Source organism: Diaphorina citri, unplaced genomic scaffold, assembly GCF_000475195.1.
Source record: "Diaphorina citri unplaced genomic scaffold, Diaci psyllid genome assembly version 1.1 scaffold85, whole genome shotgun sequence".
NCBI lineage: Eukaryota > Metazoa > Arthropoda > Insecta > Hemiptera > Psyllidae > Diaphorina > Diaphorina citri.
In genome coordinates, this window is record NW_007377522.1 from 262,753 (window position 1) to 289,887 (window position 27,135).

At 37.6% G+C, this 27,135-nt stretch overlaps 4 protein-coding genes across 5 annotated transcripts; 2 read left to right on the forward strand and 2 right to left on the reverse strand.

Annotated features, from left to right (window-relative positions):
- Nucleotides 1-1,551: 1,551 nt before the first annotated feature.
- On the reverse strand, nucleotides 1,552-3,016 carry LOC103523737 (tubulin beta chain-like). Its single transcript, XM_026833150.1, has one exon. The coding sequence runs from the start codon at nucleotides 2,904-2,906 to the stop codon at nucleotides 1,563-1,565; it is 1,344 nt and encodes a 447-aa protein (XP_026688951.1). The 5' UTR covers nucleotides 2,907-3,016; the 3' UTR covers nucleotides 1,552-1,562.
- Nucleotides 3,017-3,521: 505 nt separating this feature from the next.
- LOC113473650 lies at nucleotides 3,522-15,369 on the forward strand. Its single transcript, XM_026833156.1, has 2 exons — nucleotides 3,522-3,576; nucleotides 14,622-15,369. Exon 2 carries the CDS (start codon nucleotides 14,669-14,671, stop codon nucleotides 15,113-15,115), a length of 447 nt encoding a protein of 148 aa, XP_026688957.1. The 5' UTR covers nucleotides 3,522-3,576; nucleotides 14,622-14,668; the 3' UTR covers nucleotides 15,116-15,369.
- LOC103523834 (adenylyl cyclase-associated protein 1) lies at nucleotides 7,066-27,126 on the forward strand. The gene is made up of 3 exons (XM_026833160.1): nucleotides 7,066-7,275; nucleotides 7,878-8,021; nucleotides 26,857-27,126. The coding sequence occupies exons 1-3, from the start codon at nucleotides 7,114-7,116 to the stop codon at nucleotides 26,938-26,940; spliced, it is 390 nt and encodes a 129-aa protein (XP_026688961.1). The 5' UTR covers nucleotides 7,066-7,113; the 3' UTR covers nucleotides 26,941-27,126.
- LOC103523724 (protein disulfide-isomerase A6 homolog) lies at nucleotides 23,767-24,549 on the reverse strand. Of its 2 annotated transcripts, none has more exons than XM_008488752.3 (2): nucleotides 24,375-24,549; nucleotides 23,767-24,011 (listed from the first exon to the last, which is right to left on the reverse strand). In XM_008488752.3, the coding sequence occupies exons 1-2, from the start codon at nucleotides 24,394-24,396 to the stop codon at nucleotides 23,782-23,784; spliced, it is 252 nt and encodes an 83-aa protein (XP_008486974.1). In that variant the 5' UTR covers nucleotides 24,397-24,549; the 3' UTR covers nucleotides 23,767-23,781. The 2 variants fall into 2 exon arrangements, with proteins under 2 accessions (XP_008486974.1, XP_008486968.1); XM_008488746.3 differs by lacking the exon at nucleotides 24,375-24,549 and adding an exon at nucleotides 24,168-24,273.
- Nucleotides 27,127-27,135: the final 9 nt, after the last annotated feature.

Consider the following 27,135-nt stretch of genomic DNA (forward strand, 5'->3'; position numbering starts at 1 on the left):
ATTATGAGTGTACCTGAGAATTAAATAAATTATTATCTCAGAATAAACATGACAAACTCAGTGGAGATAATGTTATGAAGCAAGATGAGTCATCATATCTAATGAGGGAATAGTTTGAGTATTATTATTTTGCATTCACACAAATGACCTTAACACACTATTGGCTTTACTTCCTTTTAAGGCTTCACTTTACACACCTGAACTTGTGCTTCAGATTATACTCTACCCTTAGGCACTATGTAGAGTCCATACAGAATAAGAGAAGGGGAAAAACTTGGTTCTCAGATATGTGAAAGTTATCAACTCATACAGTTAGGTAGGTACTTACTTTGACACTAACTTTTATGTCTAACACCTGGGTGCCATTCTACATAGCCTCCTACTTACTTTACTATTTATTTATTTTATAGAATAAAATCTTGTCAGAAGAAGTCTTAAAGATCAACCTACCATCTTTGATTGTATTTATTAGAATTATGTATTGTGAAATATAATATGAACTTCAAAATTAAATTAGAACTTATTCTAAAATCAGGAAACGGGAAGAAAAAGGAAAGTAGGAAAAAGGATACCTGTGAGAAAAAAATCTAGAAAATCAGACAAAAGAAGTTGACAGTGCTGGTATCCGTAAATAAAGGAATAACTTGGGAATTCTCACTTGTTTTTAATAAATTTGTAGGTACATATTTTGTATTTGATGCTTCAAAAAATCAAGATCATAAATACCTACAAGTCCTGATAGAGATGATGTAGTACTTTTCTTTAAATTGTAATAATATGTACAAGCAAAATAAGTAGGTACATTTCAGAGGATTTTGTTACAAATACAAATGGCTGAGTAATACAATGAAACCTCTGAATAGCAGACACACTCAGTTGAAGTTTTGTCTGGGATTCAGAGGTGACATAAAAAGCCCAGAAACAGACAAAATGAGTTACCATCTTTGATAAAAGAGGTACTTGTGCAGTAGTGCCTAGTTCAAAATGCACTCAGACTCGTGAAGACAATTTAGGACCTCATAATTTCAGTGAATAGGTAAGAGGTAACAATCTCAATATGTACATCTCATAGATCACAAACCAGAATAGAATAGAATCTACCCAGTTCTTTGTAACATAGGACTGAAAAGAACCATATAACCAAATAGGTATTTCAACATTTGATGGGTTGAATTTACACATGTCTGGACAAGGGTTAATGTCTAGAGTTCTTGGGGAAGGACTCAAATGCCATGATACACCTAATTTTAATTAATTTGATACATTCAGCACAGAAAATAGGTAGGTACCTAGGTAAACTTACCAATTTAGGGCTTGCTCTTCCTTCATATGTTTCCCTATTTCAACATTTGATGGCTTGAATTTACACATGTCTGGACAAGGGTTAATGTCTAGAGTTCTAGACAAATGGGGAAGGACTCAAATGCCATGATACACCTAATTATAATTAATTTGATACATTCAGCACAGAAAATAGGTAGGTACCTAGGTAAACTTACCAATTTAGGGCTTGCTCTTCCTTCATATGTTTCTTGTTACAATGTAGTCTCAAGATTGGTATTTCAGTTTTCTTCAAGAGGTTCTTCATCCTCCTCAAACTCTCCATCTTCCTCAACAGTAGCTTCCTGGTATTGTTGGTACTCAGACACAAGATCAATCATATTAGACTCAGCCTCAGTGAATTCCATTTCATCCATACCTTCACCAGTGTACCAATGTAAGAAAGCTTTTCTTCTAAACATAGCATTGAATTGGTCAGATATCCTTTTAAACAAATCTTGAATGCAAGTAGAGTTACCTATGAAAGTGGCACTCATCTTTAGACCTTTGGGTGGAATATCACATACTGCAGTTTTAACATTATTTGGAATCCATTCTACAAAGTAGCTGGAATTTTTGTTCTGAATATTCATCATTTGATCATCTACCTCCTTCATTGACATTTTCCCTCTGAAGATAGCAGCAATTGTAAGGTATCTACCGTGTCTTGGATCACATGCAGCCATCATATTTTTGGCATCAAACATTTGCTGTGTTAATTCTGGAACAGATAGAGCTTGGTATTGTTGGCTTCCTCTGGCAGTCAGAGGGGCAAATCCAGGCATGAAGAAGTGCAGACGTGGGAAAGGAACCATGTTGACAGCAAGTTTACGCAGATCAGCATTCAATTGTCCTGGGAACCTCAAACAGGTTGTGACTCCAGACATTGTTAAAGAAACTAAATGGTTCAAGTCTCCATATGTTGGTGTTTGAAGTTTAAGAGTTCTGAAGCAAATGTCATAAAGAGCTTCATTATCAATGCAATATGTTTCATCTGTATTTTCTACCAGCTGATGAACAGATAAAGTGGCATTGTAAGGCTCGACAACTGTATCAGACACTTTGGGTGATGGCACAACTGAATAGGTGTTCATTATTCTGTCTGGGAATTCTTCACGGATCTTTGAGATTAACAATGTTCCCATACCAGAGCCAGTGCCACCTCCTAGAGAATGAGTTAGTTGAAAACCTTGTAAACAGTCACAGTTCTCTGCCTCCTTACGTACTACATCTAATACTGAGTCTACTAGTTCAGCACCTTCTGTGTAGTGACCCTTTGCCCAATTGTTACCAGCACCAGATTGACCAAACACAAAGTTGTCTGGCCTAAAGATTTGACCATAGGGACCAGATCGAGTAGCATCCATAGTACCAGGCTCTAGGTCAACTAGGATAGCCCTGGGCACATACACATTCCTTCCTTGTGCTTCATTGTAGTAGACATTGATTCTTTCCAACTGATTGTCTTTGTCTCCATGGTAGGCACCAGTAGGGTCAATGCCATGTTCTGCAGAGATAATCTCCCAGAATTTAGCTCCAATTTGATTACCACACTGTCCAGCTTGTACATGAACAATTTCTCTCATTTTGACTTGAAAATATGACACGAATTACACAAGAAAAATATTACTCTAGACCACGAGGAAACTTGAGCTTAATTAACTAGAAAGAACAAAGCGTAAGCGCTATTGCTTCAACAACAGGTATCCTCTAGCCAGGTAACAGGCAAACAAAAAATGTACCTTATGGTAAACATAAGGTGGTAAACATATGGTAAACATAAGTAGCTAGGTAAATATATTTGTTGGAATAGTAACCTTATCCCTCTTGTATACTGTTGCTACCATTTTACCTAAATTTGGCCATTGGACAAAAAGAAACCCTTTTTGTCCTAGGTACATTAAAACAGTTTATAGTGGATTTACTTTATTGTTTACATTAAGTAAGTAGGTATAGGTAGCTGGGCAGCTATAAGTAACTGTATAAAATTTAGCCTTGTAAATGTATGACCATCAAACTAAGTATATTCCCACCAGTGATGGCCCTTATACCTAGATATTTATTTTTATACACATTTTCTGTTTATTTTTATTTTCTTCTTTTTCTGTTATGTTCAACCTTGGCTTTCACATTTGAATTTTCATCAGCATTAATTTTTTCATTTTCATTTGTTCAAATTTTCATTTTGTTTTCAAGCAGTTTTCATTATTTTTAGACAGTTTTCTTTACATTTTGTTAATTTCTGAAATATTTTTTGTAAGTTTATTCACTTACTTTTTTTCTTACCTGTTGTTATTTTCCTTTATCTGTCAATTTTGTTGTGTTTTTTGTGATAAAGATTGCAGTGGTGTAAGGTATAATTTGGTTTGTTGCTACCATTGGTAGTTCATTGTAAATCTCTGTTTATCCACATATGTACTTCTTCCTTCGTTCTGTTTGATACCCTACATTTTGAACATTCTTTATTTATACAGTGCTCCTTCATTATGTACTTTTATACCTACATATTATTATTACCCATGCTTTAGATCGATACATATCTAAAATGAATGCTTGGTTACCTACATTTGCTTATTCCTCAAAAAATACTTAATAAATTCCCTAAACTAGTTGTGTCTATGAATGGTTTTTGAACATTCTTTATTTATACAGTGCTCCTTCATTATGTACTTTTATACCTACTTACATATTATTATTACCCATGCTTTAGATCGATACACATCTAAAATGAATGCTTGGTTACCTACATTTGCTTATTCCTCAAAAAATACTTAATAAATTCCCTAAACTAGTTGTGTCTATGAATGGTGGAAGTATTATTATTGACAGCATTCAGCTTGGTCTAAATCTTGATTCAGTATCCATTTTGTCCATCCCTTGTGTTGAGAGTGAGTAATTAATTACTTTTGGTAATTTGCATGTGTCCACCCCGTTTGTAGACCACTTTTGAAGAATCAACTTAATCGTTACTTTCACTTTCAATAACATTTTTTTGCTAATGTGTATTTATCTGAGGAACAGGTGGCTTTTTTTCATCATTCCACATCATGGCTTATATTTTTTGCTACATTAAGCAATTTTGGGATTTTCCGGTGGTAAGCTGGTAAAGGTAATAGAAAGAATGGTATAGGTTATGTAAGATTTGATGGAATATACTCATTTAACAAATTCTGAACAAAAGGAAACTTATCTGAGGCGCTATAAAACGGGCACTTAGTTTTGAAGATATTGAAGATCATTGTTTTTTCGCTGGTGATTACGTCATGGGAACAATAAAATTTTGGATGATTTCATTTTCACTGCACTGCAGATTCATCAAAATTTCACATCAGGAAACACCTACTGCTTCGTAAATATCTGTATTAACCTTGTAATGTCAGTATCCATTTTGTCCATTATTCGTCAGTATCCACTTTTCCCTTCTATTTATTTGCTTTCTGGGATCTTCGTTTTCCCAAAGAGTAAACCGCTGGTCAATTCATGATTGTCAATACTGGCAACAGACAAACATTGATCCGATCAATTTCAATGTGTATTGTAGTTGTCGCTTTAATCTTTTTACCTACTTTAACTTCAATGTTCACTTTTTTTTCTGGAAACAGGTAGATTGCTGTCCTACCCATTTTAAACAGCATCGCAGATTCTTCTTTGGGAAAACGAACTCACCTTTCAGCACAAAGTTATTTTCTCATTTTCAATTTGTCAACCTTTTTTCTTCTTCTCCAGATTCAAGTTTCGATCAAAAAGCGTCCCTATACACTAGGTTAAGTGGCAGAGATTGCCTCGGGCTTTAGCCTCGCCTTGGCTTCAATTTACGTGTCCTTTTTGCGTTCTCCTCCTTAATTTTTACTTTTTAGTTATACCCACGAACATTATTTTTTCTTCTTCTCCTTCTCGTATATCTCTTGGCATGTGTTTCTTAGAATTCTTCATTTTACTGTTGAACTTTTTAAGCGTTTCTTGCGTCCGCATTCAATTCTATTCTTTCCCGACTGGAAACCGTTAGCTCGAAACTAGAAGAAACTGTCCAAACCATAAACGGAGCGAGCAAACCCACTGTCGACTCTTTCACTCGTAAGTAATATTTTTTTCCACTCGTAAAATGAGATTTTTTGAAGTTTTATAAAGGGAACTGTATCAACAGAGAGGCCTTATCGCCCCGAAATTGACGAGAGAGGGAGGACAGGAAAGGAGAAAGCCAGCCGTTCCGAGAACGAACCCTATCTTTTTAGGATGAAGTTCGCCTCGGCCGCGAATCGAACCCGCGACTTGGACAATCGATAAACCAACTCGTTGACAGTAAGTTCAGGTCCGTTAGGTGGTAGAGACTAGAGAATGCCACCTATAGCGATTATATTCCACTATTAATAAGTCCTTCCTGTGACTTTGTGCTGTCGTTATAAGTTATTAACAAGAGAAACACAGCTGGATCCAAGCAGTACTGTAAGAAACACTCATAGCTCATAGCTATTGATACAGTACCTACTTGTAGAGAAGAGACTAGAGAGTGAGGTAAGCGAGTATATGACTCACTGATTCATTTCATTTGGATTCACTGCTATTAGTAGGTACTCATCATACATGATACATACATTATGCTGGTCTTATCTCATCGCGCGCTATGCCTCAGACACTACTACAGGATGACTTGAAAATGAGACAACTCTCTACACCCCATTTTATGGCACAAAAAGTCTCTTGAGTCAGACTGAATCAATTTCGGGCAATCAGATATTAATATTTAGAATTAATGCCTCAGTGCAGCTTGAGGGCCAGATTTTTATTTTATTATTCTTATTATTCTTATTATTATTTTTTTTTTTTTTTTTTTAAGTCGTGTTTCTAGCTTCACTCTGTACATAATGCATTTTATTGGATTATTCTACAAAACTATTCCCTATTCCCTACACTTGAAAACTCGCTAATTATGCCATTATAATAAAACTTGGTGGATTTTATCGCCATCATCTATCTGCTAACACTAGAATTCACTAGATTAATTTTACACTTTTTAGTTTTACTCAGCTGAGGCAAATATTTATTTGTTTGTAGATAGTTCGAGATAGCCTTGGCAAATTGCAAGCAGTCTGACTTATACTTTCAGCTAGGATCAGACAATACGTTGTAAGAAAGAGTGGGGATTCCCAACTTTCCTATGCTTTTGGATCACTAGCGTATATTTCATTTAGGGGTCGGGCAATTAGGGACCCGTAGGGAAATGAAAGTGGGTAAGGGACCCCAAATGTTGGTATACAAAAATATCTATATCTTGAAGCATCCAATGCGTCAATCCACTACTGACCCAAAGGGGCCCCGAATAAGTATACACGCCACTGTTTTGGATATTCGATATGAACACATAACTATGGGGTTTCTTCGAATACCACCTAGTCAAGAGTCAGAATATCTTCCTTCTCCAAAACTTATTGTAAATAACCTTTTAATTACGTAAGACGTCACCTTCTTTTCTATTTCGATAAATGTGAATTCCATTCATACGTACGTCTCAGCTTGGGCAAAAGAGTGTTGCTGAGGATTACCTAACCCTACAGTAATTCTCCATGGTACTTACGAGACCAAATGAGACTTGGTCTCTTTTCTAACCCGCATTTTCCCCTTTCATTCCAGGAGTACCAGAAGGATAACCCGAATCTCGTCACCTAACCCTACAGTAAGTCTCCATGGTAGCTACGAGACCAAATGAGACTTGGTCTCTTTTCTAACCCGCATTTTCCCCTTTCATTCCAGGAGTACCAGAAGGATAACCCGAATCTCGTGGTGGAGGGCGCGGAAATGAACAACGTCGTGTACATGTTCAACTGTGTCAACTCCACGGTGGTAGTCAAAGGGAAACTCAACTCCGTGTTCATGGACTCGTGCAAGAAATCCTCGGTGGTGTTCGATTCTCTTGTGTCCTCCGTGGAGTTTGTCAACTGCCAGTCTGTACAGATGCAGGTAAGAATAAAAATGGCTTTTGAACTTATGACTAGCATCATCTTGTACTACCTGAGCACCTGAGCTCCTCAATAATGGAATTCCCTAGGTAGACTTATTTATACAATTTATTATTATTATATGTTTTTGAGGATTGGTAGAGGGAACTGTAACTGCTAAGGTCTTATCGTCCCGAAATCTAAAAAAGAAAGAAGACAGGATAGGAGCCAACTAGGCTGGCCCTTTGTCCCTTACTTTACTTAGGCAACCTAGTTATCTTGGACGGTAGCGCGTCTGCCTTGTAGGCGAGTTCGATTTCTGTGCCTACCTCCTTTTGAAGTTACCCAAAAATAAGCTGTTTATTTGCTTAAAACAGCCAGTAACTCATACCCATATATTTCCATGTGTTTTCAGGTGCTAGGCAAAGTCCCGACCATCTCCATTGACAAGACGGATGGGTGTCAAATGTACCTCAGTCCCGAATCTCTGGACGTGGAGATCGTCAGCTCCAAGTCTTGGTTCGATTTCTGTGCCTACCTCCTTTTGGAGTTACACAAAAATAAGCTGTTTAATTGCTTTAAAGAGCCAGTAACTCATACCCATATATTTCCATGTGTTTTCAGGTGCTAGGCAAAGTGCCGACCATCTCCATTGACAAGACGGATGGGTGTCAAATGTACCTCAGTCCCGAATCTCTGGACGTGGAGATCGTCAGCTCCAAGTCTTCAGAAATGAACGTGCTAGTACCCAAAGGCAACGGAGATTATGTAAGTAACCAATCCGTCCTGGGTGCCTTTATAGTAGAGGAGCTGGTATAGCAGTGAAAAGGGCAAGGTGTAAAAGACTGATATTACTTAAGCAGTTAAAGAGAAGGTCTGCTTCCCATAATATGTTCTGTAGAAAAAAAATAGAATCTTGATGGATGCCTCTGTAACTTTGTAAAGGTCATATTGATAGAGAGAGGGAAATAACTTATACACGTCACATGTAGAAAGTTAGATATTCAACTGATTTATTACCTGAATATTTATACCTGCCCTCGTTATTTGGTCTCGTAGCTACCATGGAGAGTTACTGTAGGGTTAGGTAATCCTCAGCAAGACATCCATGGTAAATACCTAACCAAAAAGCTACTGAAAATCCGTCTCAGATCTTAGAGCTTAGTTAGGAACCAGCTAAACTCCATACACAAAAAGCACTGCCCCAAGGGATGAGTTAATCTTATACGAATCTGGTCTTGTAACAGAATATTATGCATTTCTGCTATAATTTAAAATTCACTAGTTTTGTACACAAAAAGCCCACTCTGAGGCTTTGGTGTACTTAGGGCCAGGAAACAGCCCTAAAAGTGGGGTAAGCTTATACAAATAGTTCACTGGTAACAGAAGGCTAAATCTACAAATACTACACACTAAAAGCTTGTTTTGTTTTGAATATGAGACCCATCTTGGGCTATCTTAAAGGGAAGTGCTAACCCCTTGCATTTACATTTAAGGATGCAAAGTGTAAACACGTGGCAATTTTCCATCCATTTTATATTACTCCAGAGTCTCCAGACTAATCCCTTCATCCCAGCAGAAAATACTTGACTATTAGGTATTAAGATTAAAATATCGAGGATGAAATTCCATATGGCTCTGTTGGCATAATGGGATTTTTTAGTCCTAGCCAACAGTATAAACAAGGTATCTTAAATAAATATCGTGGTTGAGATAAAAAAAAAGCTTTAACTTACAATGAGCCACTTTTTGCCATCTCGAGCAAACACGGGTGGTTTGTTAACAGGGGCGGCCGGTTTGGCTGGGCTCGCGGCCCCATTATGGGCCGCCTTGAACGGAGCAGGCCGTGCCCTAAGGGATGAGTTAATCTTATACGAATCTGGTCTTGTAACAGAATATTATGCATTTCTGCTATAATTTAAAAATCACTAGTTTTGAACACAAAAAGCTCACTCTGAGGCTTTGGTGTACTTAGGGGCAGGAAACAGCCCTAAAAGTCGGGTTAAGCTTATACAAATAGTTCACTGGTAACAGAAGGGTAAATCTACAAATACTACACACTAAAAGCTTGTTTTGTTTTGAATATGAGACCCATCTTGGGCTATCTTAAAGGGAAATGCTAACCCCTTGCATTTAAGGATGTAAAGTGTAAACACATGTCAATTTTCCATCCATTTTATATTACTCCAGACTGATCCCTTCATCCCAGCAGAAAATACTTGACTATTAGGTATTAAGATCAAAATATCGAGGATGAAATTCCATATTGCTCTGCTCTGTTGGCATAATGGGACTTTTTAGTCCTAGCCAACAGTATAAATAAGGTATATTAAATAAATATCGTGGTTGAGATAAAAAATAAGCTTTAACTTACAATGAGCCACTTTTTGCCATCGCGAGCAAACACGGGTGGTTTGTTAACAGGGGCGGCCGGTTTGGCTGGGCTCGCGGCCCCATTATGGGCGGCCTTGAACGGAGCAGGCCCGGACCTCAGGTTGGGATTCTTGTGAGTTTGCATGTCGGCGGTCACTCGTTTCAAATCTGGGAGGGGAAAATTCTGAGTTAGTTTGATTGTCGTTTAGGAAGTCTTTTTTTTTACATGCATCATTCAGTGGACATAATGATAAAAGTAAAAATTAAATATACCATGCAACTATAATAGAAAATAGGAAAAAAAATGTTTTATTTTTAGAAAAAAAAAAAAAATATTTTCAAAGGGGCGCGACTTTGAATGTCATTTGCCCTATCAATTCAGAAACCAACTTATTGTTTCATTGGTTCAAGAATAATAAAATTGTAGTAAGAAAAACAAAGGGGAAAACACACGCACATGCATTAAAGAAGAAGGATTTCCCCCCAAGAAACGCTTAAAAAGTTCAACAGTAAAATGAAGAATTCTAAGAAACACATGCCAAGAGATATACGAGAAGGAGAAGAAGAAAAAATGTTCGTGGGTATAACTAAAAAGTAAAAATAAAGGAGGAGAAAGCAAAAAGGACACGTAAATTGAAGCCAAGGCGAAGCTAAAGCCCGAGGCAATCTCTGCCACTTAACCTAGTGTATAACGTAAGTTAAGGCTGACAAAGAGAAGATTTTTTCTTCTATATTTTGCCAGCGCCATTACCACTCGGCTAAAGCCCCTACAAAAACTAAACTCATCTTAAGCAGTGCAATAGTAACAAACAAAAACGAACGCGGCACACAAGGGATCAAGAAGAGCCTGCCTTAACATATAACCCCATGCTCAAACACAAGCCAACACAAAAGAAAACTCATTCCCGGGAGGGGGGACTCACTCTTGGTGATATTGGCACCCTGATTGATTTCCGCGAACAGGGCCGATCTATCGTTGGCCCCCGAGTCCAGGCTGAGGGCATCCAGCTCAGGTAATACGGGAGGGGGAGGGGGCATACCGCCAGGGGGAGGGGGTGGAGGGGCAGCACTACCTGTTCCGGACCAGACGAGGCCTGTGGTGTGATATTGGCGGATATACTTCTGAAGCTCGGAGAGGGTTTCCACCCAAGCCTTGGTCCAGTCGACGTGGGTCTTATCCCTGAGGAGAGAGGAATTGGTTATTAGAGAGTTTTTGCACTGCTAAATTACGTGACTATAATTGAAACGTAAGGTGACCAGGTAGACCTGATCAGGTGTCCCTGTCGTCAGGTCTACCTGAGAGTGAGTGGCTGGCCTAACGCAAAACAGAGTTTTCAGATTTTCATCTCATAATGGTAGGTAGATGATTCGTATAAGATGAACAAATCATTTTAGGGTTGTTTACCCCAACACCTAGGCCTCAAAGTGGCCTTTTTGTGTACGAAGTTAATCTGATTCCCAACTAAGCTCGAATATCCGAGCGATCTGCAGGAGCTTTTTCGTTAGGTGTAGGTATTCGTTGTTGTTCCATAGGTCTTGAATATTGTTCCATAAATTCTTGAATATTGTTCCATAGAATGTAATGTTATTACCAATCAAATACATAAGACCTTGTTTAGACTGCGAGAGTAAAGGGACTTTTCAGTCCTATGCTGGTAGTATAAACAAGGTATATTCTATTTTATTCCATGGATGTCTTGCAGTAGGTTGGATAACCCGACAGTAAGTCTCCATGGTAGTAGAGAGTTGCATTCGAGGATGGCATGGGTAGCCGTTTCTTCGCACTCCAAACATAGTCTACAAACAGTTTAAGCTTGCTGGAAGCCCATCGATACCCCATAACGGTAACAGTTGTGAAGTTGGGTTGGATAATCCGACAGTAAGTCTCCATGGTAGTAGAGAGTTGCATTTGAGGATCGCATGGGTAGCCGTTTCTTTGCACTCCAAACATAGTCTACAAACAGTTTAAGCTTGCTGGAAGCCCATCGATACCCCATAACGGTAACAGTTGTGAAGTTATCACCGAAAGTAGAGTAACCATTATCAAGTGAACTTACTTTTCTTTCCAATCCTTGAGCACTCGGTTAGTGTAGAACTGTCCAGCATCATTCATTTCCTTCACATAGGGAGCAGGAGTAGGCGCCTGGGCATGGAAAAGAAAACAAACTCTATTAGGAACTTCATCCTAAAGGCTTTAAAAAAATAATAATAAAAATTCTGACGGAGTCAAAAGATGACCCAGCACCTGCGAGTAAATGGGAAGTATTGTGTCTCTTCTCGCCCATCTGATGAGAGGCATACTACGGGATGGACATGCTACGACACAGACCACATGGTCTGTTTCTTACAGTACTGCTTGGATCCAGCTGTGTTTCTCTTGTTAATAACTTATAACGACAGCACAAAGTCACAGGAAGTGCCCTAAATCACCAAAGTATGGAAGAGTATTTACAATTCCATATTTCGATATGATTCGTCCAAATTCAAAATTCTGCTTTTCCATTCATATGTTTCAAAAAGTACAAATATTGTTCAACTACTCAAGCCGACATTTAAAACATCTTACTGGGAGGTAGATAACAATCTATTCTTCTATCAAGTGTGATTAAATTAAAATTCAAACTTAGGGATGGGTAAATATTCTCTGAGTCGATTCAAAGAGTCGAATATTTCAAAAGAATCGTGAATCGCGATTCTTAAATTCAAAGAGGCAGAAATAGTTTTGCGATATTCTCACGCGAACAGAGGACTATTTTGTATGAACGCCTGGAAATTGAAGTAAATATGCAATGTACTATGTATTTTAACAGCATTTTACCCCTGTGGAGAATTTTGCAATTCCCGGCGGGGTGAACTTTTCAACCTTGAAATAAAGGCTTTCGCGTTTGGACGTCAATCTAGAACACCAAAATCAAGTAGGTAGGTATCAAGAGCCAACTAGCATTAAAATTTGAAAATTTTGTGCTCACAAACTAAAAAGTAGATATAATGCGTTGAAAAACGGACCTAACAGGATTTTGGTTTATTTTTACCATAAGCCCAAGCCACAGAAAGCCCTCATGAAAAAGACTACTTGTAAGATACTTTTCCATACTTTGGTGATTTAGGGCAGAGGTTGTACCTACGTTGCCGTGCCCTGTACAACTACAATTTTAGTTGTTTTTAGTTTTGTTTTTTCATTCCCCATTTTTAGTCTCCCCCGCCTACAAAAGAATCGCGATTCTTTTAGAGTCGATTCTTTGAGTCGAATATTTGAAAAGAATCGAATCGTGGTATTCGAATATTCAAAAAGAGTCGAATATCCCATCCCTATGTTATTTTGTTCTTGTTGTTGATTAGAAAATTTTAAACTGAAACAGTGTTGCCAACGTAGCTCCGAGCGAAAGTCGTACTGCGCACAAACTGGATTTTGGTGATGGAAGTGGAAGATGAATAGGGATGGGTAAATATTCTCTGAGTCGATTCAAAGAGTCGAATATTTCAAAAGAATCGTGAATCGCGATTCTTAAATTCAAAGAATCGCGATTCTTTGAAGAGTCGAGGTTGTACCTACATTGCTGTTTATTCATACAATTCGTAGAGGCAAAAACCCTGTACAAACTAAAGCGTGTGGTGGGGGGAAAAAGAATCGGCTATGTTGCAATCTCATTGGTTACGAATAGCAGCGAGAGTGATCCTGTGTGCGAGGGGGGTTACCTCATCTATCTGTCTCTCTCTTACTACAAAAGAATCGCGATTCTTTTAGAGTCGATTCTTTGAGTCGAATATTTGAAAAGAATCGAGTCGTGGTATTCGAATATTCAAAAAGAGTCGAATATCCCATCCCTAAAGATGAAAGAGGAAGTGGAAGGTAAACAAGAAAGCAAGAAACAAGGGACTGGCAATGTGTACGGAAATAATTCCGTATTTTTTTCCGTACAGTTTTGTCTCACCCTGTTGCCAAATCAAATTAATGGGTGACTTTAGTCACCCATATTTTTAAACTTGAATGTTTCAGGGGTTCTCAAGAAAACTCTCTTCCGTTGAAAGTGAAAAGCCATTTTCAACTTCGAATTTGTTCCATAAATAAATAAAAAAAAATCGAGATTATTTACAAAAATTGATAGATTTTCATGTTTTTCCTTTCAAAATTAGTTTATGGAACAAAATTTGCAAAATACAAAGACCGAGAGGCTACACTTTCAGAACAGGCCTCAAAGAGAGAAATGAAGTATTGGGACTATTGGGGTTGGGGAAGCCCTGTCTTTAAATTATAGATAACTTGCCGGCTTCTCAGTTATCCCGCTTCCCGCTCAACCCGACTCAAACCGGCAAACGGACAAAAGAAAAAATTTCGTTTCATTTCAAAATTTCTTTTTCCTGTAATCGATCGGTGAATCATATTCTCTTCGTTTTCTTCTCTTTCTTGTTGAAGCAATAGCGCTTACGCTTTGTTCTTTCTAGTTAATTAAGCTCAAGTTTCCTCGTGGTCTAGAGTAATATTTTTCTTGTGTAATTCGTGTCCCTGTAATCGATCGGTGAATCATATTCTCTTCGTTTTCTTCTCATTCTTGTTGAAGTAATAGCGCTTACGCTTTGTTCTTTCTAGTTAATTAAGCTCAAGTTTCCTCGTGGTCTAGAGTAATATTTTTCTTGTGTAATTCGTGTCAGTACAAGCAATATAGTAGAACAATACACACAATAAGAAATAACGAATATATTATGATCCTCTTTTGTTCAGACTGCAATAAGGTTGACAGTGTGGATTTGAGCTAAAGGATAATGGAATATTTCATAGAACTGAGTACATAATAACAGTACAAGCAATATAGTAGAACAATACACACAATAAGAAATAACGAATATATTATGATCCTCTTTTGTTCAGACGTATTATTATTGACAGCATTTAGCTTGGTCTAAATCTTTGTTCAGTATCCATTTTGTCCATCCCTTGTGTTGAGAGTGAGTAATTAATTACTTTTGGTAATTTGCATGTGTCCACCCCGTTTGTAGACCATTCCCTACCTACATAGATTGCAAGATTCAATGCTGGGTATCTGATGTTCAAGTGTTGCACGAAAGCAAATTCAGGAGACTCAGAGGACAGCAAGTCTGATGGGATACCTGCTCCTGTCCCTGATCCTGCCCCTGTCACAGTAACTCCTGTAGAAGATACCCCAGCCAGTGAGCAAGCAAGGAAACCAAGTGTTGGGATCTTGAGAAAGAAAACATCATTCTGTGAAGAGAACAAAGTTTTTCTCATAAACAGAGAGGAGAAAGAGTACAATGATAAGAAACCCACAGATCTGACTGTAGACTGTGACTTGGCCAACACAGACATTGATGGTGTTGAACCTCCCAGAACTCCTGTGGGGAAAGATGAGCTTGCTCTGAGAAGACATCGGTTCTTTTCTGAACTTCTGACAGCAGCTCAGTCAGCACTTGAGCACAAAGTCAGATTCGATCCGTTAGGACCCGAGGTTGCTGATGTTGGTATGCATTGCTGATCTATTCTTTATTAACTTGTTTCTCATTCATCTTGCTTGATCTTTGGTATTTTCCTGTGTGGATGCATGCTCGCGTTCTCTATTGAAATATTTCTTTTTCTGTTTCTTCGGTCTTCTTCATTTCCCCTTCTGTGTTACAACAATAAAAGCTCTTTTTTTGATACAGGTTTTAAAAGTTGGCTGTCCTGGGTACCCGTATGAATACCCCAAGATATTTTAGAATGGTTGTTCTGTTTTGCATGTTTGAAGAGTTTTAGATCTGTTAAATAAATGTAAAACGTATAAAAAAAGGGTTTTATGTTACTTTATTGTTGCAGCCCGTATGAATACCGCAAGATATTTTAGAATGGTTCTTCTGTTTTGCATGTTTGAAGAGTTTTAGATCTGTTAAATAAATGTAAAACGTATAAAAAAAGGGTTTTATGTTAGTTTATTGTTGCATGATGGAAATGAAGTAGAACTTTGTTTCGGTTTTCGTAAACCGTAGGTACCTACTTACCTACGTATTGTATTTTCCTGTTGAAAAATTACTCAACTAAAATTTTTGGAAGTAGGTAATTAAGGTAAGCACCTACCTGTCGTAAATGGTATCTATTCCCAGCTCTGACTTGAAATAAATGAAAAATCTTTGGTTGTTTCACAAGGAAAATGTTCTGATTTATATAAAAATTGTTCAATGTACGACCAGCATGAGTAACTTGATGTATTCAGTAATTAAATTTATAAATTTATTATTGGAAGTATTGATATTCTGTAGATTTGAACAATAGGTAAGTACTTAGGAAACTATTGTGCATGTTTGAATCTTTGACCTCTTCTATGTAGTTTTTTTTTTAAGAGGTTTGACAGAGGGAACTGTAACTGCTATGGTCTTATCGTCCCGAAATCGAAGAGAGAAGGAAAGCAGGACATGTTAAGTCCATTTTGGTTAAAGAATGCCACTTTTACTTATATTGATTTGTAACATTGTCATTTTATCCATCAGTTCACACGTCTAGGTACATGTTTTTAAAACATAGCCTTGTTGAAGACGAATTCTTTGTTGTTCATCGTCAACTAGCTTAGTGAGAGAAAAACATATTGTTTATTTTCGTCCAGATATCAATGTGGGAATTTAGTTAAAATGGGAAACAACATAATTTCCATTCATTCCATTTTCAAGTTCAAATTTTGAAATCTGTATTGAAGTGGGTAAGGGACCCCAAATGTTGGTATACAAAAATATCTATAACTTGAAGCATCCAATGCGTCAATCCACTACTGACCCAAAGGGACCCCGAATAAGTATACACGCCACTGTTTTGGATATTCGATATGAACACATAACTATGGGGTTTCTTCGGATACCACCTAGTCAAGAGTCAGAATATCTTCCTTCTCCAAAAATTTATTGTAAATAAACTTTTAATTACGTAAGACGTCACCTTCTTTTCTATTTCGATAAATGTGAATTCCATTCATACGTACGTCTCAGCTTGGGCAAAAGAGTCTGAGTGAGGAGGTCTACAGCTCACTGAACTACTAGTAACAAGTAACAATCGAGTCATTTTAGTCATTTATGTATATGAAGATTTATGTATATGAGGAGTGTCTCCTTGGAATATGAAGATGGGGTGTTCTCGTGGGAGAGAAAATGAAGAGTCATGATAGAGTACATATTTTGGATTTAGATAGTTTATTTTATAGTGTTTTTGTACCTTCTTAAGGGAGGTCCTTACTTCCTCTTATATGAGTACTCCCGTCTAGCCAGTCATTTTGTTCTCATTTTCAGAAGTCACCCCTCTCACGGCCTCCACTCCAGTTACATCTCCTATTCATCTCAGCATGTCTGTGGCCGCTTTCTCAGATATAGTGGCCGGTCCACTGGCCTCCTACATTGCTCTGTCCAACAAAATTGGCGGCGATGTGGCCACCCACGCCAAACTGGTGTCTGAAGCTTTCCAGTAAGTCCTGACACTTCTTCTGTTATTTCGCCAGACTATATGAACTAGTTATAGTTTTCAAGTATATTTCTTCATGATAATAATAATAATAATGGTTTTTTTTTTATACTACTCGCATAGAACTGAAAAGTCCCTTTACTCCAGCAGTAGGCTACTACTATTACTGTGGTCAAATTCTCAAATTATTTTGAGGATGAAATTCCATACCTCGGCTGGGAATGAACCCACGCCCTCCTGTTTAAGTCACGTCAGAATCTATGAAAAACCCTAAAGTTTCCCAGAAAATTCTTCTCTACCAAGCTGTAATTCTATTCTTTTATTGCACAGGGCTCAGCAGCAGTTCCTGACAGTAGCATCCCAGAGCAAGGACCCCGGACAATCGGACAAGATGCGCCTCTTGCAGCCCACCTCGGACAAAATAGCCGCCATTCACATCCATTAAGAATATTGAGATTCTCAACAAAAAGTGGTCTGGATTCGCATTTTTTTACGAGGCCTCCAGCTTAAAATGAACGAAATGTGTTTCTGTTATATCAACAAGCAGGGATAGGTCAACTCTCCCACGCACATTGTAAGAGAGGGAACGGATTTTTATTTTTTCTACAACGAAAAATTTTCATTCCAAATTTTGCTGCTCACTCATCCAAAATTTAGTTTTGTTTTGACGTGATGAGGTATTTATTTATCTTGCTAGCTTGACTATATCTGTTACTTAGTGTTGAAAAGGTATGAGGATATTATGTAATACATTTTGGTTGGAACCTCCGCCCCTGATAAATCTAATCAGTTTAGATAATGAGATAATTAGAATCGCCAACATAGAGTCGCAGCCTCGTAAAGAGAGTAGACCAGTGGGTAGGTACATACTTATAAATTCAATATGAACCATTGGGCTTCAGCTTTTAAATTGGAAATTCCCCTTTATAGTGGAGGTTCCAATATATTAATAATCATATATCATCATTTATGTAGGAGTCCTTATCGGAATTCCACAAGTGTAGAGGTTTTTTTTATTATGTTAAGGCGGTCTCTTCCTGATCCCTTATGTGCCGCGTCCATTTTGGTTTAGTTCTTTTGCTATTGCTTTTGCACAGCACAAACACAGATATTGCACTACCTTTAAGTGTAGAGGTTTCAATAGGCCGAGCTGGAGATCCCAAATAGAGGTTTCAAGACGACGACGACGAAAAAAAAAAAATCCGTCGAAAAGTGGCCCTCAGACTAGTTTAATTTACTTCGGTGCAATGAGAAACCAGTGTGCTGTACCACAGAGCGAACATCATTGCCCCTCCATGTGTCATGTGTGGTGTACAGCCAAGATTTGATACGAATTGTCACACATTATGAACGCGCGTCTTTTCATCAAACAAATAAACATTCGCCAAATTAGCACAGCAAGCTGTTTTGCGATTTTGAATCCAAATTACAAAAAATACATTACTCTCCTTCTTCTAGGACCTAGGATAAGGAAAATAAAACAGAGCTTAATAATTGAAAGTGTCAGGAAGGGACTGAAAAGTCCCTTTTTACTTTTTCAATTTAGTTTTGTTTTGACGTGATGAGGTATTTGTCTTACCAGCTTGACTATATCTGTTTGTGTTGAAAGGGTACGAGGATATTGTTTAATTCATTTTAGTTGGAGCTCCACCTAATCAGTTTAGATCTAATCAGTTTAGATAATGAGATAATTAGAATCGCCAACATAAGGAGAGTAGTACTTTTTATAGACCTTTAACATATATAAATTTACTGTAAACCATCATGGGGAAACACCTTTTAAAACTTCAAATTCCCTTTATAGTGGAGGTTCCAATACTAATCATAATAAATATCATTACCTATTTATATGTTGGAATCAGGATATCACATATGTAGAGGTTTCAAGAGATCGAGCTGGAGATTCTAATTTTTTTTTTTTAAATTAAGGTTTCAAAAAGGCAAAAAGCCACACCCGACGGTTGCTTAACTTTAGTAATCCGTGAGAAATCAATGTGCAGTGCCATAGTGCGAACATCATTGCCTCCCCATGTGTCATGTGTGGTGTATAGCCAAGATTTGATACGAATTGTCACACATTCTGAACGCGCGTCTTTTCATCAAACAAATAAACATCAGCCAAATTAGCACAGCAAGCTGTTTTGCGATTTTGAATCCAAATTACAAAAAAATACATGACTTTCCTTCCTGTAGGATAAGGAAAGTAAAAAATTTGCACCACCACTTTCGTGTTCCTGGTTAAAAGACCTTTAATTTGATATATAGGTCGACCAGATTTGGATAGGTCCTTCTATGGGAACAGACAGACACCGAAGCGAATACAATAACCCGTCCCCACTATTACTATCGTAATAATAAAAGAAGGACGGGCTAAAAAGATAGGAAAGGAAAGTAAAAAAAGAGCTTAATAATTAAAAGTGTCAGGAAAACACTGAAAAGTCCGTTTTTGCTCACAATATTAAAGTTTGTCTATCCCCTGGTCCACAATCTTATGTTGAAAGTCATCAAGTCATACTGACTATTAATGAATTTATTTAATTTAGAATTTAGACATCCTTTGTAAGTATCTATTGCCAAAGGTAACTCAAGTAAAACAGTCATATTGACATCTGTTCAAGCACAATTACATGAGAAGATCGTCCAAAAATGGTCAGCTGACTGTCAACAGCCGCCATTCAAGCTTTGAGAGAAAAAAATAGGGCGTCCCCCTTCTTCAATCATCTGAGTGCAATCAGCGAGAGTATACCTGCCCTGGGCTGGGTTACTGTGGTGAGTCTGATTCTTCTTCTTTGCCTTATCCCTTCTCACTTAGATCTTCATTTACACAGTTTTGAGTAAAGATAATAATAGTTTCTTGAGTGGACCGGTAAGCACAAGGCGAGGTTAACGCCGAAGGCGTTCTCTACCACCTAATCCTTAGAGCTCCATTATTATGTGGTTAAACTCTCAAATAAATGAGGATAAAATTTCATGCCTCTGCTGGGATCGAACTCACACCCTCCTGTTTACCAGGTGAGCGTCTTGACCACTACGCCACCGAGAGATGCTACTCAGTAAGTCAGATCCTAACTTCCCAAACCTATTGGGAATTGAAGAGTGACTTTTTTACTTTTTCTCGAAACATTAAAGTTTGTCTGTCCCTTGGTCCACAATCTCATGTTGAAATTCATACTGACTACATATTAATGAATTTAATTTTGACATCCTTTGTAGGTAAGTAGGTATCCATTGCTAAAAGTAACTCAAGTAAAACAGTCATATTGACATCTGTTCAAGCACAATTACATGAGAAGATCGTCCAAAAATGGTCAGCTGACTGTCAACAACAAATCAACATAAGACTGAAAACCGCTGGGTTAGTTCTCATTGGTAGGTTAAATAAAAAGATATGTTATCCTTGGACTAAAAAGTCATTTTGATTTTGTAAAGTTTCGTTAACTTATTTGCTATTTCTCGTTCTCGATGTACCCCTAAAGTTCAGGACGAACGTTCATTTCTTCGTGTAAAAGTGGGTACACAAGTGACCATCTGGCTTCTGGCTTTTATTTATAAATCTTCATGTCTGCCATTAACGAGAATGATGGTTACTCTACTTTCGGTGATAACTTCCCAACTGTTACCGGGGTATCGATGGGCTTCCAGCAAGCTTAAACTGTTTGTAGACTATGTTTGGAGTGCAAAGAAACGGCTACCCATGCCATCCTCAAATGCAACTCTCTACTACCATGGAGACTTACTGTCGGATTATCCAACCTACTGCAAGACATCCATGGAATAGAATAGAATAGAATATACCTTGTTTATACTACCAGCATAGGACTGAAAAGTCCCTTTACTCTCGCAGTCTAAACAAGGTCTTATGTATTTGATTGGTAATAACATTACATTCTATGGAACAATATTCAAGACCTATGGAACAACAACGAATACACCTAACGAAAAAGCTACTACAGATCGCTCGGATATTCGAGCTTAGTTGGGAATCAGATTAACTCCATACACAAAAAGCTCACTTTGAGGCCTAGGTGTAAGGGCAAACAACCCTAATATGATTTGTTGATCTTATACGAATCATCTACCTACCATTATGAGATGAAAATCTGAAAACTCTGTTTTGCGTTAGGCCAGCCACTCACTCTCAGGTAGACCTGACGACAGGGACACCTGATCAGGTCTACCTGGTCACCTTACGTTTCAATTATAGTCACGTAATTTAGCAGTGCAAAAACTCTCTAATAACCAATTCCTCTCTCCTCAGGGATAAGACCCACGTCGACTGGACCAAGGCTTGGGTGGAAACCCTCTCCGAGCTTCAGAAGTATATCCGCCAATATCACACCACAGGCCTCGTCTGGTCCGGAACAGGTAGTGCTGCCCCTCCACCCCCTCCCCCTGGCGGTATGCCCCCTCCCCCTCCCGTATTACCTTTGTTCAGAAACAAAAATTTTCCACATTGCTCAAACAAAAACAAATTCAGACCAATTTTTTACTGCCCGTGCCCAAGCTAGATGAATTTTTCCCCCACGTTCAAAAAAGTTCTAGAATCTAATATCAATATCGGAATTTGGAGTGACTTGTTTACTACTACACCAGAGTATCTTCCTTATTATTATAAAAGCAATCTATGTTTTCCCCCCCGCAATATCTATCTGTCTAGCTTTTCCAAATCATCTAGACATTCTAGACTACATAAGTAATATCATTTTTTATTCCTAATGTCCGCAATATCTATCTGTCTAGCTTTTCCAAATCATCTAGACATTCTAGACTACATAAGTAATATCATTTTTTATTCCTAATGTATTGTGCTCAAAACTGTTAACTTGGGTATTTTTTTTTTGTACCTAACCCATTCTAAAAATTCGATATTTTATTTAAGTATCTCTTGTTACAGCTTCTTGTCCTAGCTTCCATTCAGCTTTAATAGAATGAAACCAAAGTTTGGGATATTTATCTTTTTTACACCCTGATGCTTATCTGATCATTTTGTATTCATCAGTAAAATTAGGTTTAAATCAGTTGTATTTAGATTTATTTGTCCTCTGTGAAATTACTTTTAAAGTTTCGATTTTAAAAATATATATGTATCGTGTGATTCTTTTATAAGTGAATTTCTAATCTCAAAGCACCTTTTTTGTTTGGATGAATGTTTAATTTACTGTAGAATGTAACTATGGCTTAAACGTTGTGATCTAGGATTATCCTAAAACAATCTTGTATACTCGTTTGAAAACTACCTACTTAATAAAGAAGAGACGAGTTTTCTCTTATTTTCATATATTTGAAAAATATTTTTTCTTCTAATTAATTTACTCGGTAAGTAAATCGAAATTTTTATAAACAAATATTATTTTTAAGGAATATTTTTTACTATTAACATACCTATTTATTTATTTTACTTTATGTGTATGAGTATTTCATTTTATTTATTTGTATGCATTTTCGGTTTCCTTCGTATTTTATTTTCAATAAAATATTTTAATTTCTATCTAGCCAAATCGGACTTTTTTTTTCTTTATATATGTATCACTGTAATCTAGGTAGGTAGGTACTTGATTTTCCTCATGTTTCATTGCTGCCTCAATGTGCCCCAGTAAGTTTGGTTAGTTTAAAGGGGTGGCGCGCCTGCCCTGTAGGGAAGCGCGCCTCCCCTAGGTCGCGGGTTCGATTCCTACCCAAGATGAACTTTATCCTAAGCAGTTCTTTCTTGTAACTGCTGGCTTTCTCCAAACCTGTCTTTCACAGTGTTTTTTTCTCTCTTCTATTACAGGACCATAAGACCCCTGTTGTTACAGTTTCCTCTATCAAACATCTTGAAAAATAAAAATGGGCCCCAGGGTACGAGGGTCAAAAGGGGGTCGCGAACCACAGGTTGGGCAACTCTGAGATTCTATACTACCTAAGTAGACGTCCACAACGGAGAACTGACCATCGACCCTCGCCAAGTACCGACTCAAGAGAAAATAAACAAACCATACTAATGAATAGACGTGTCCTCAACAGAGCCTTGACCATAGTACCGAACCCTTGCAGAAAATCAAGAAATCGAGCTGGGTACGGTTGGACGAGGGTCAATGTTCGATGGTCTATGGTCGCCGTTGTGGCCGCGCACTAAACCTTCTTAATACGGAGTCCAAAAATTAACCATACTAATGAATAGAAGTGTCCTCAACAGAACCTTGACCATAGTACTGACCCTTGCAGAAAATCAAGAAATCGAGCTGGGTACGGTTGGACGAGGGTCAATGTTCGATGGTCTATGGTCGCCATTGTGGCCGCGGCACTAAACCTTCATAATACGGAGTCCAAAAATTCCAAGTACAACTTAAAGACGTCATGTTTAGTGTAAACCCAGAGCCACGTAGTGCTCAGTGCGAGAGGACATAGCTCAGTGCGAGAGGCGAGAGGAACTGAGATTATGATGACGTCACTAACTTTCTCATTCACCATGCACTGTGAGCTCTCTGTGAGGTAGACTCAGCGCGTTAGACAATCTATTTTAGTAGGATGGATATAAACAGTGTATAGAGGCCACTGTTAACAATAAACCTGTAAGGGCAACGAGAGATTACATAGGTATTTGTAATTAGGTATTTGGACATAGGTATTTGTAATGCCAGGACTTGAAGGGTTAATACCAGTACAAGGGACTTAGATGATACAGAACCTACCTATATCAAAGAGATGAGACTTCAGAGAGTTACAAGAAGGTCTGTGGTTGGCAGACTAGCATATAATCACAAACAAAGGATTCCTACATACCTTGAGGGCAGTAGCCAGCTTCATGTACTCATCTTTGAAGGACTGACAATGTCCACACCAGGGAGCATAGTATTCCACAATCCATACTTCATCACTTTTGATAACTTTGTCATCAAAATTGCTGGTGGTTAGTTTGATAACATCGGAGTAGGATGGATATAAACAGTGTACAGAGGCCACTGTTAACAATAAACCTGTAAGGGCAACGAGAGTATGAGAGAGTAAGAAAACTTATTCAATTCAATGTAAGTTCTGCCTTTACTGTACAGGCAGAATTTTTGGTAGAATGAGCCCTAATGCCATTCAGTAATAGTGAAGCTGATAGATAAAGACCACAAAACGATACATACCTAGTGTTATGAAGTGGATCATCTCTGTTACAATTCTCTTATGTGTACACTTTGTTAGTCACTTCAAAGGTCTATCAAATAAAGGGAAACCCCAAATACAATGCAAGTTCTGTCTTTACTGTACAGGCAGAATTTTCGGTAGAATGAGCCCTAATGCCATTCAGTAATAGTGAAGCTGATGGATAAAGACCACAAAACGATACATACCTAGAGTTATCAAGTGGATCATCTCTGTTACAATTCTCTTATGTGTATACTTTGTTAGTCACTTCAAAGGTCTATCAAATAAAGAGATTAAAGGGAAACCCCCACAAACGACAAATAACTAAATACAGATCAAATTCCGGTCTATCCGGCAAAAAATTGATTTTTCTGAATCAGCCAGAGATCAAAAGTTCGTGGAAAATTTTCATTCCTCCTTTTTTCACACATTATTTATTCATGTATTACTTCCCCTTCTTGGGAATCCAGGTAACATTTTTTTAAAGAAGTTTGGTAGAGGGTACTGTAACTCCCAAGAAGATTTATCGTCTCGAAAGCGAAGAGAGAAGGAAGACAGAATAGGAGAAAGCCAGCCGTTCCGAGAATGAACCTCATCCATTCACCATTAAATCCACCCCGGGCGGAAATCGAACCCGCGACCTAGCGCTTGCAATGCAGACGCGCTACCCTTCAAGCTAACTAGGCTGGCTAACAGGTAACAAAATGTCCTACCACGGAATCGATAGTAAATACCTAGAACTCCTACAAGGGGATTTTACGAGTAGGAAGATAAAACACTTTGGTTAATATCTACGGTAAGTAAAACGTGATCTTCAATTTATTTGTACAAATTAATATTTTACTTACAATACAAAAAGTTATAAAATGGTATTTTCAGTCTTATATACAAAATTAAGAGAAAAACTGGAGAAATCATAAATCAATAATAGGTACCTTTCTAAGTAATTTTTAGCATGTAGGTAATCTTCCTCGAAATTATTCATTTATTTCAAAAAAAATTAGAACAAAAGAAACAATAAAATTGGCTGAAAAAAGAAGGAAGATTTCCCGTAATCGGTGGTAGACAAAGAAAACAAAAACTACATATATTACTAAGGTTAAGGTACTTAGAATATACATAATATTGTTTGAGATAGGTACAAATTCTCACCAACACCTATTTTTACTTTTCCTCTCGGCCCTTTGAGGGGTTATTTGGAAGTGAAAATCAAGCAAAGCCACTTATCCCTGCCTCTATGCCTCTAATGAGTGCAGCAATAAAGCACCTACACCATTCGATGTTTCTAACTTTCTACAGATATTTTTGCTGTGCGAACGCAATGCCTTTAGGCTTACAAAGCATTACAGAGGTATGTTATGACTACAAAACAAGTTACTTACACATACAGTTTAAATATGACAATACCTTTATGACATACAGTTTAAATTTCACTTATTATTCCATGGGCATATCTCACATAACTTCACATTTTTCTACAATTCTTTCTTAAACAGAATTGTAAAATCACCATCATTTTACAATTCCTTCTACAGACTGTTGTCAATTCATTCTTAGGTAGATGGAAAAATACTCTAATAGTCTTTTACAATTCATTCTTGGACAGAATTGTAAACTCACCATCATTTTACAATTCCTTCCACACACTGTTTACAATTAATTCTTAGGTAAATGGAAAAACACCCCAATACTGTTTTACAATTCATACCATCATTTTACAATTCCTTCTACAGACTGTTGTCAATTCATTCTTAGGTAGATGGAAAAATACTCTAATACTCTTTTACAATTCATTCTTGGACAGAATTGTAAACTCACCATCATTTTACAATTCCTTCCACACACTGTTTACAATTCATTCTTAGGTAAATGGAAAAACACCCCAATACTGTTTTACAATTCATTCTTGGACAGATGGAATGACAAAATCATTTTACAAGTCCTTCTACACTGTTTACCATTCATTCTTAGGTAGATGGAAACATACTGTAATACTGTTTTACAATTCATTCTTGGACAGATGGAAACACTCTCTCATTTATCAATTCATCTCACACCCTTCTTACAATTCATCCTATCCTTCTTAACTTATACACGTCACATGTAGAAAGTTAGATATATTCAACTGATTTATTACCTGAATATTTATACCTGCCCTCGTCGTGAAGCTCGGTGGTATAGCAGTCAAGACGCTTGTCTGGTAAATAGGTGGTCACGGGTTCAATCCCAACCAAGCTGTGAATTTTGCTGTCAACATTGCTTGAAAAAATGACCACAATAATAGTGTAGTCTTTTTTTATTTTATTATTATTATTATTTTGATAGTTTGACCTCAATAATGGTCAACTGCCGGAAAATTGAAACTGTTTTCTTCTTCGTTTTTTTTTTCAGGCTGAGTACCCTATTCCAGAACAATTCAAAACCACGGTAGCCAAATCAGGTCTGAGTACTACCGTGATTGAAAGCAAAGGCCTGCCCTCGTGGTGAAGCTCGGTGGTATAGCAGTCAAGACGCTTGTCTGGTAAATAGGTGGTCACGGGTTCAAGCCCAATCAAGTTATGAGTTTTGCTGTCAACATTGCTTGAAAAATAGTGTAGTCTTTTTTTTTTATTATTATTATTTTGATAGTTTGACCTCAATAATGGTCAACTGCCGGAAAATTGAAACTGTTTTCTTCTTCGTTTTCAGGCTGAGTACCCTATTCCAGAACAATTCAAAACCACGGTAGCCAAATCAGGTCTGAGTACTACCGTGATTGAAAGCAAAGGCTAAGAAGGATCTCTCAACCAGTCACTTGGGTGCTGTGTGTGGGACTAAGGACGAAATCAAGGGATTATAATGCTTCTTGTATCAACAATCAACTTTATGTGGAAATTACGATAATGCTTCTTGTATCAACAATAAACTTATGTGGAAATTATGATCATGCTTCTTGTATCTCCAATCAAATGAACGTGGACATTACGA

Coding starts and splice junctions, on each gene's coding strand:
- LOC113473650 (XM_026833156.1), top strand. CDS start 14,669: ATGTTCAAGTGTTGCACGAAAGCAAATTCAGGAGACTCAGAGGACAGC.
- LOC103523737 (XM_026833150.1), bottom strand. CDS start 2,906: ATGAGAGAAATTGTTCATGTACAAGCTGGACAGTGTGGTAATCAAATT.
- LOC103523834 (XM_026833160.1), top strand. CDS start 7,114: ATGAACAACGTCGTGTACATGTTCAACTGTGTCAACTCCACGGTGGTA. Junction 7,276..7,877: donor GCCAGTCTGTACAGATGCAG/GTAAGAATAAAA, acceptor ATGTGTTTTCAG/GTGCTAGGCAAAGTGCCGAC. Junction 8,022..26,856: donor CCAAAGGCAACGGAGATTAT/GTAAGTAACCAA, acceptor CTTCGTTTTCAG/GCTGAGTACCCTATTCCAGA.
- LOC103523724 (XM_008488752.3), bottom strand. CDS start 24,396: ATGATCCACTTGATAACTCTAG. Junction 24,012..24,374: donor GATCCACTTGATAACTCTAG/GTATGTATCGTT, acceptor TTGCCCTTACAG/GTTTATTGTTAACAGTGGCC.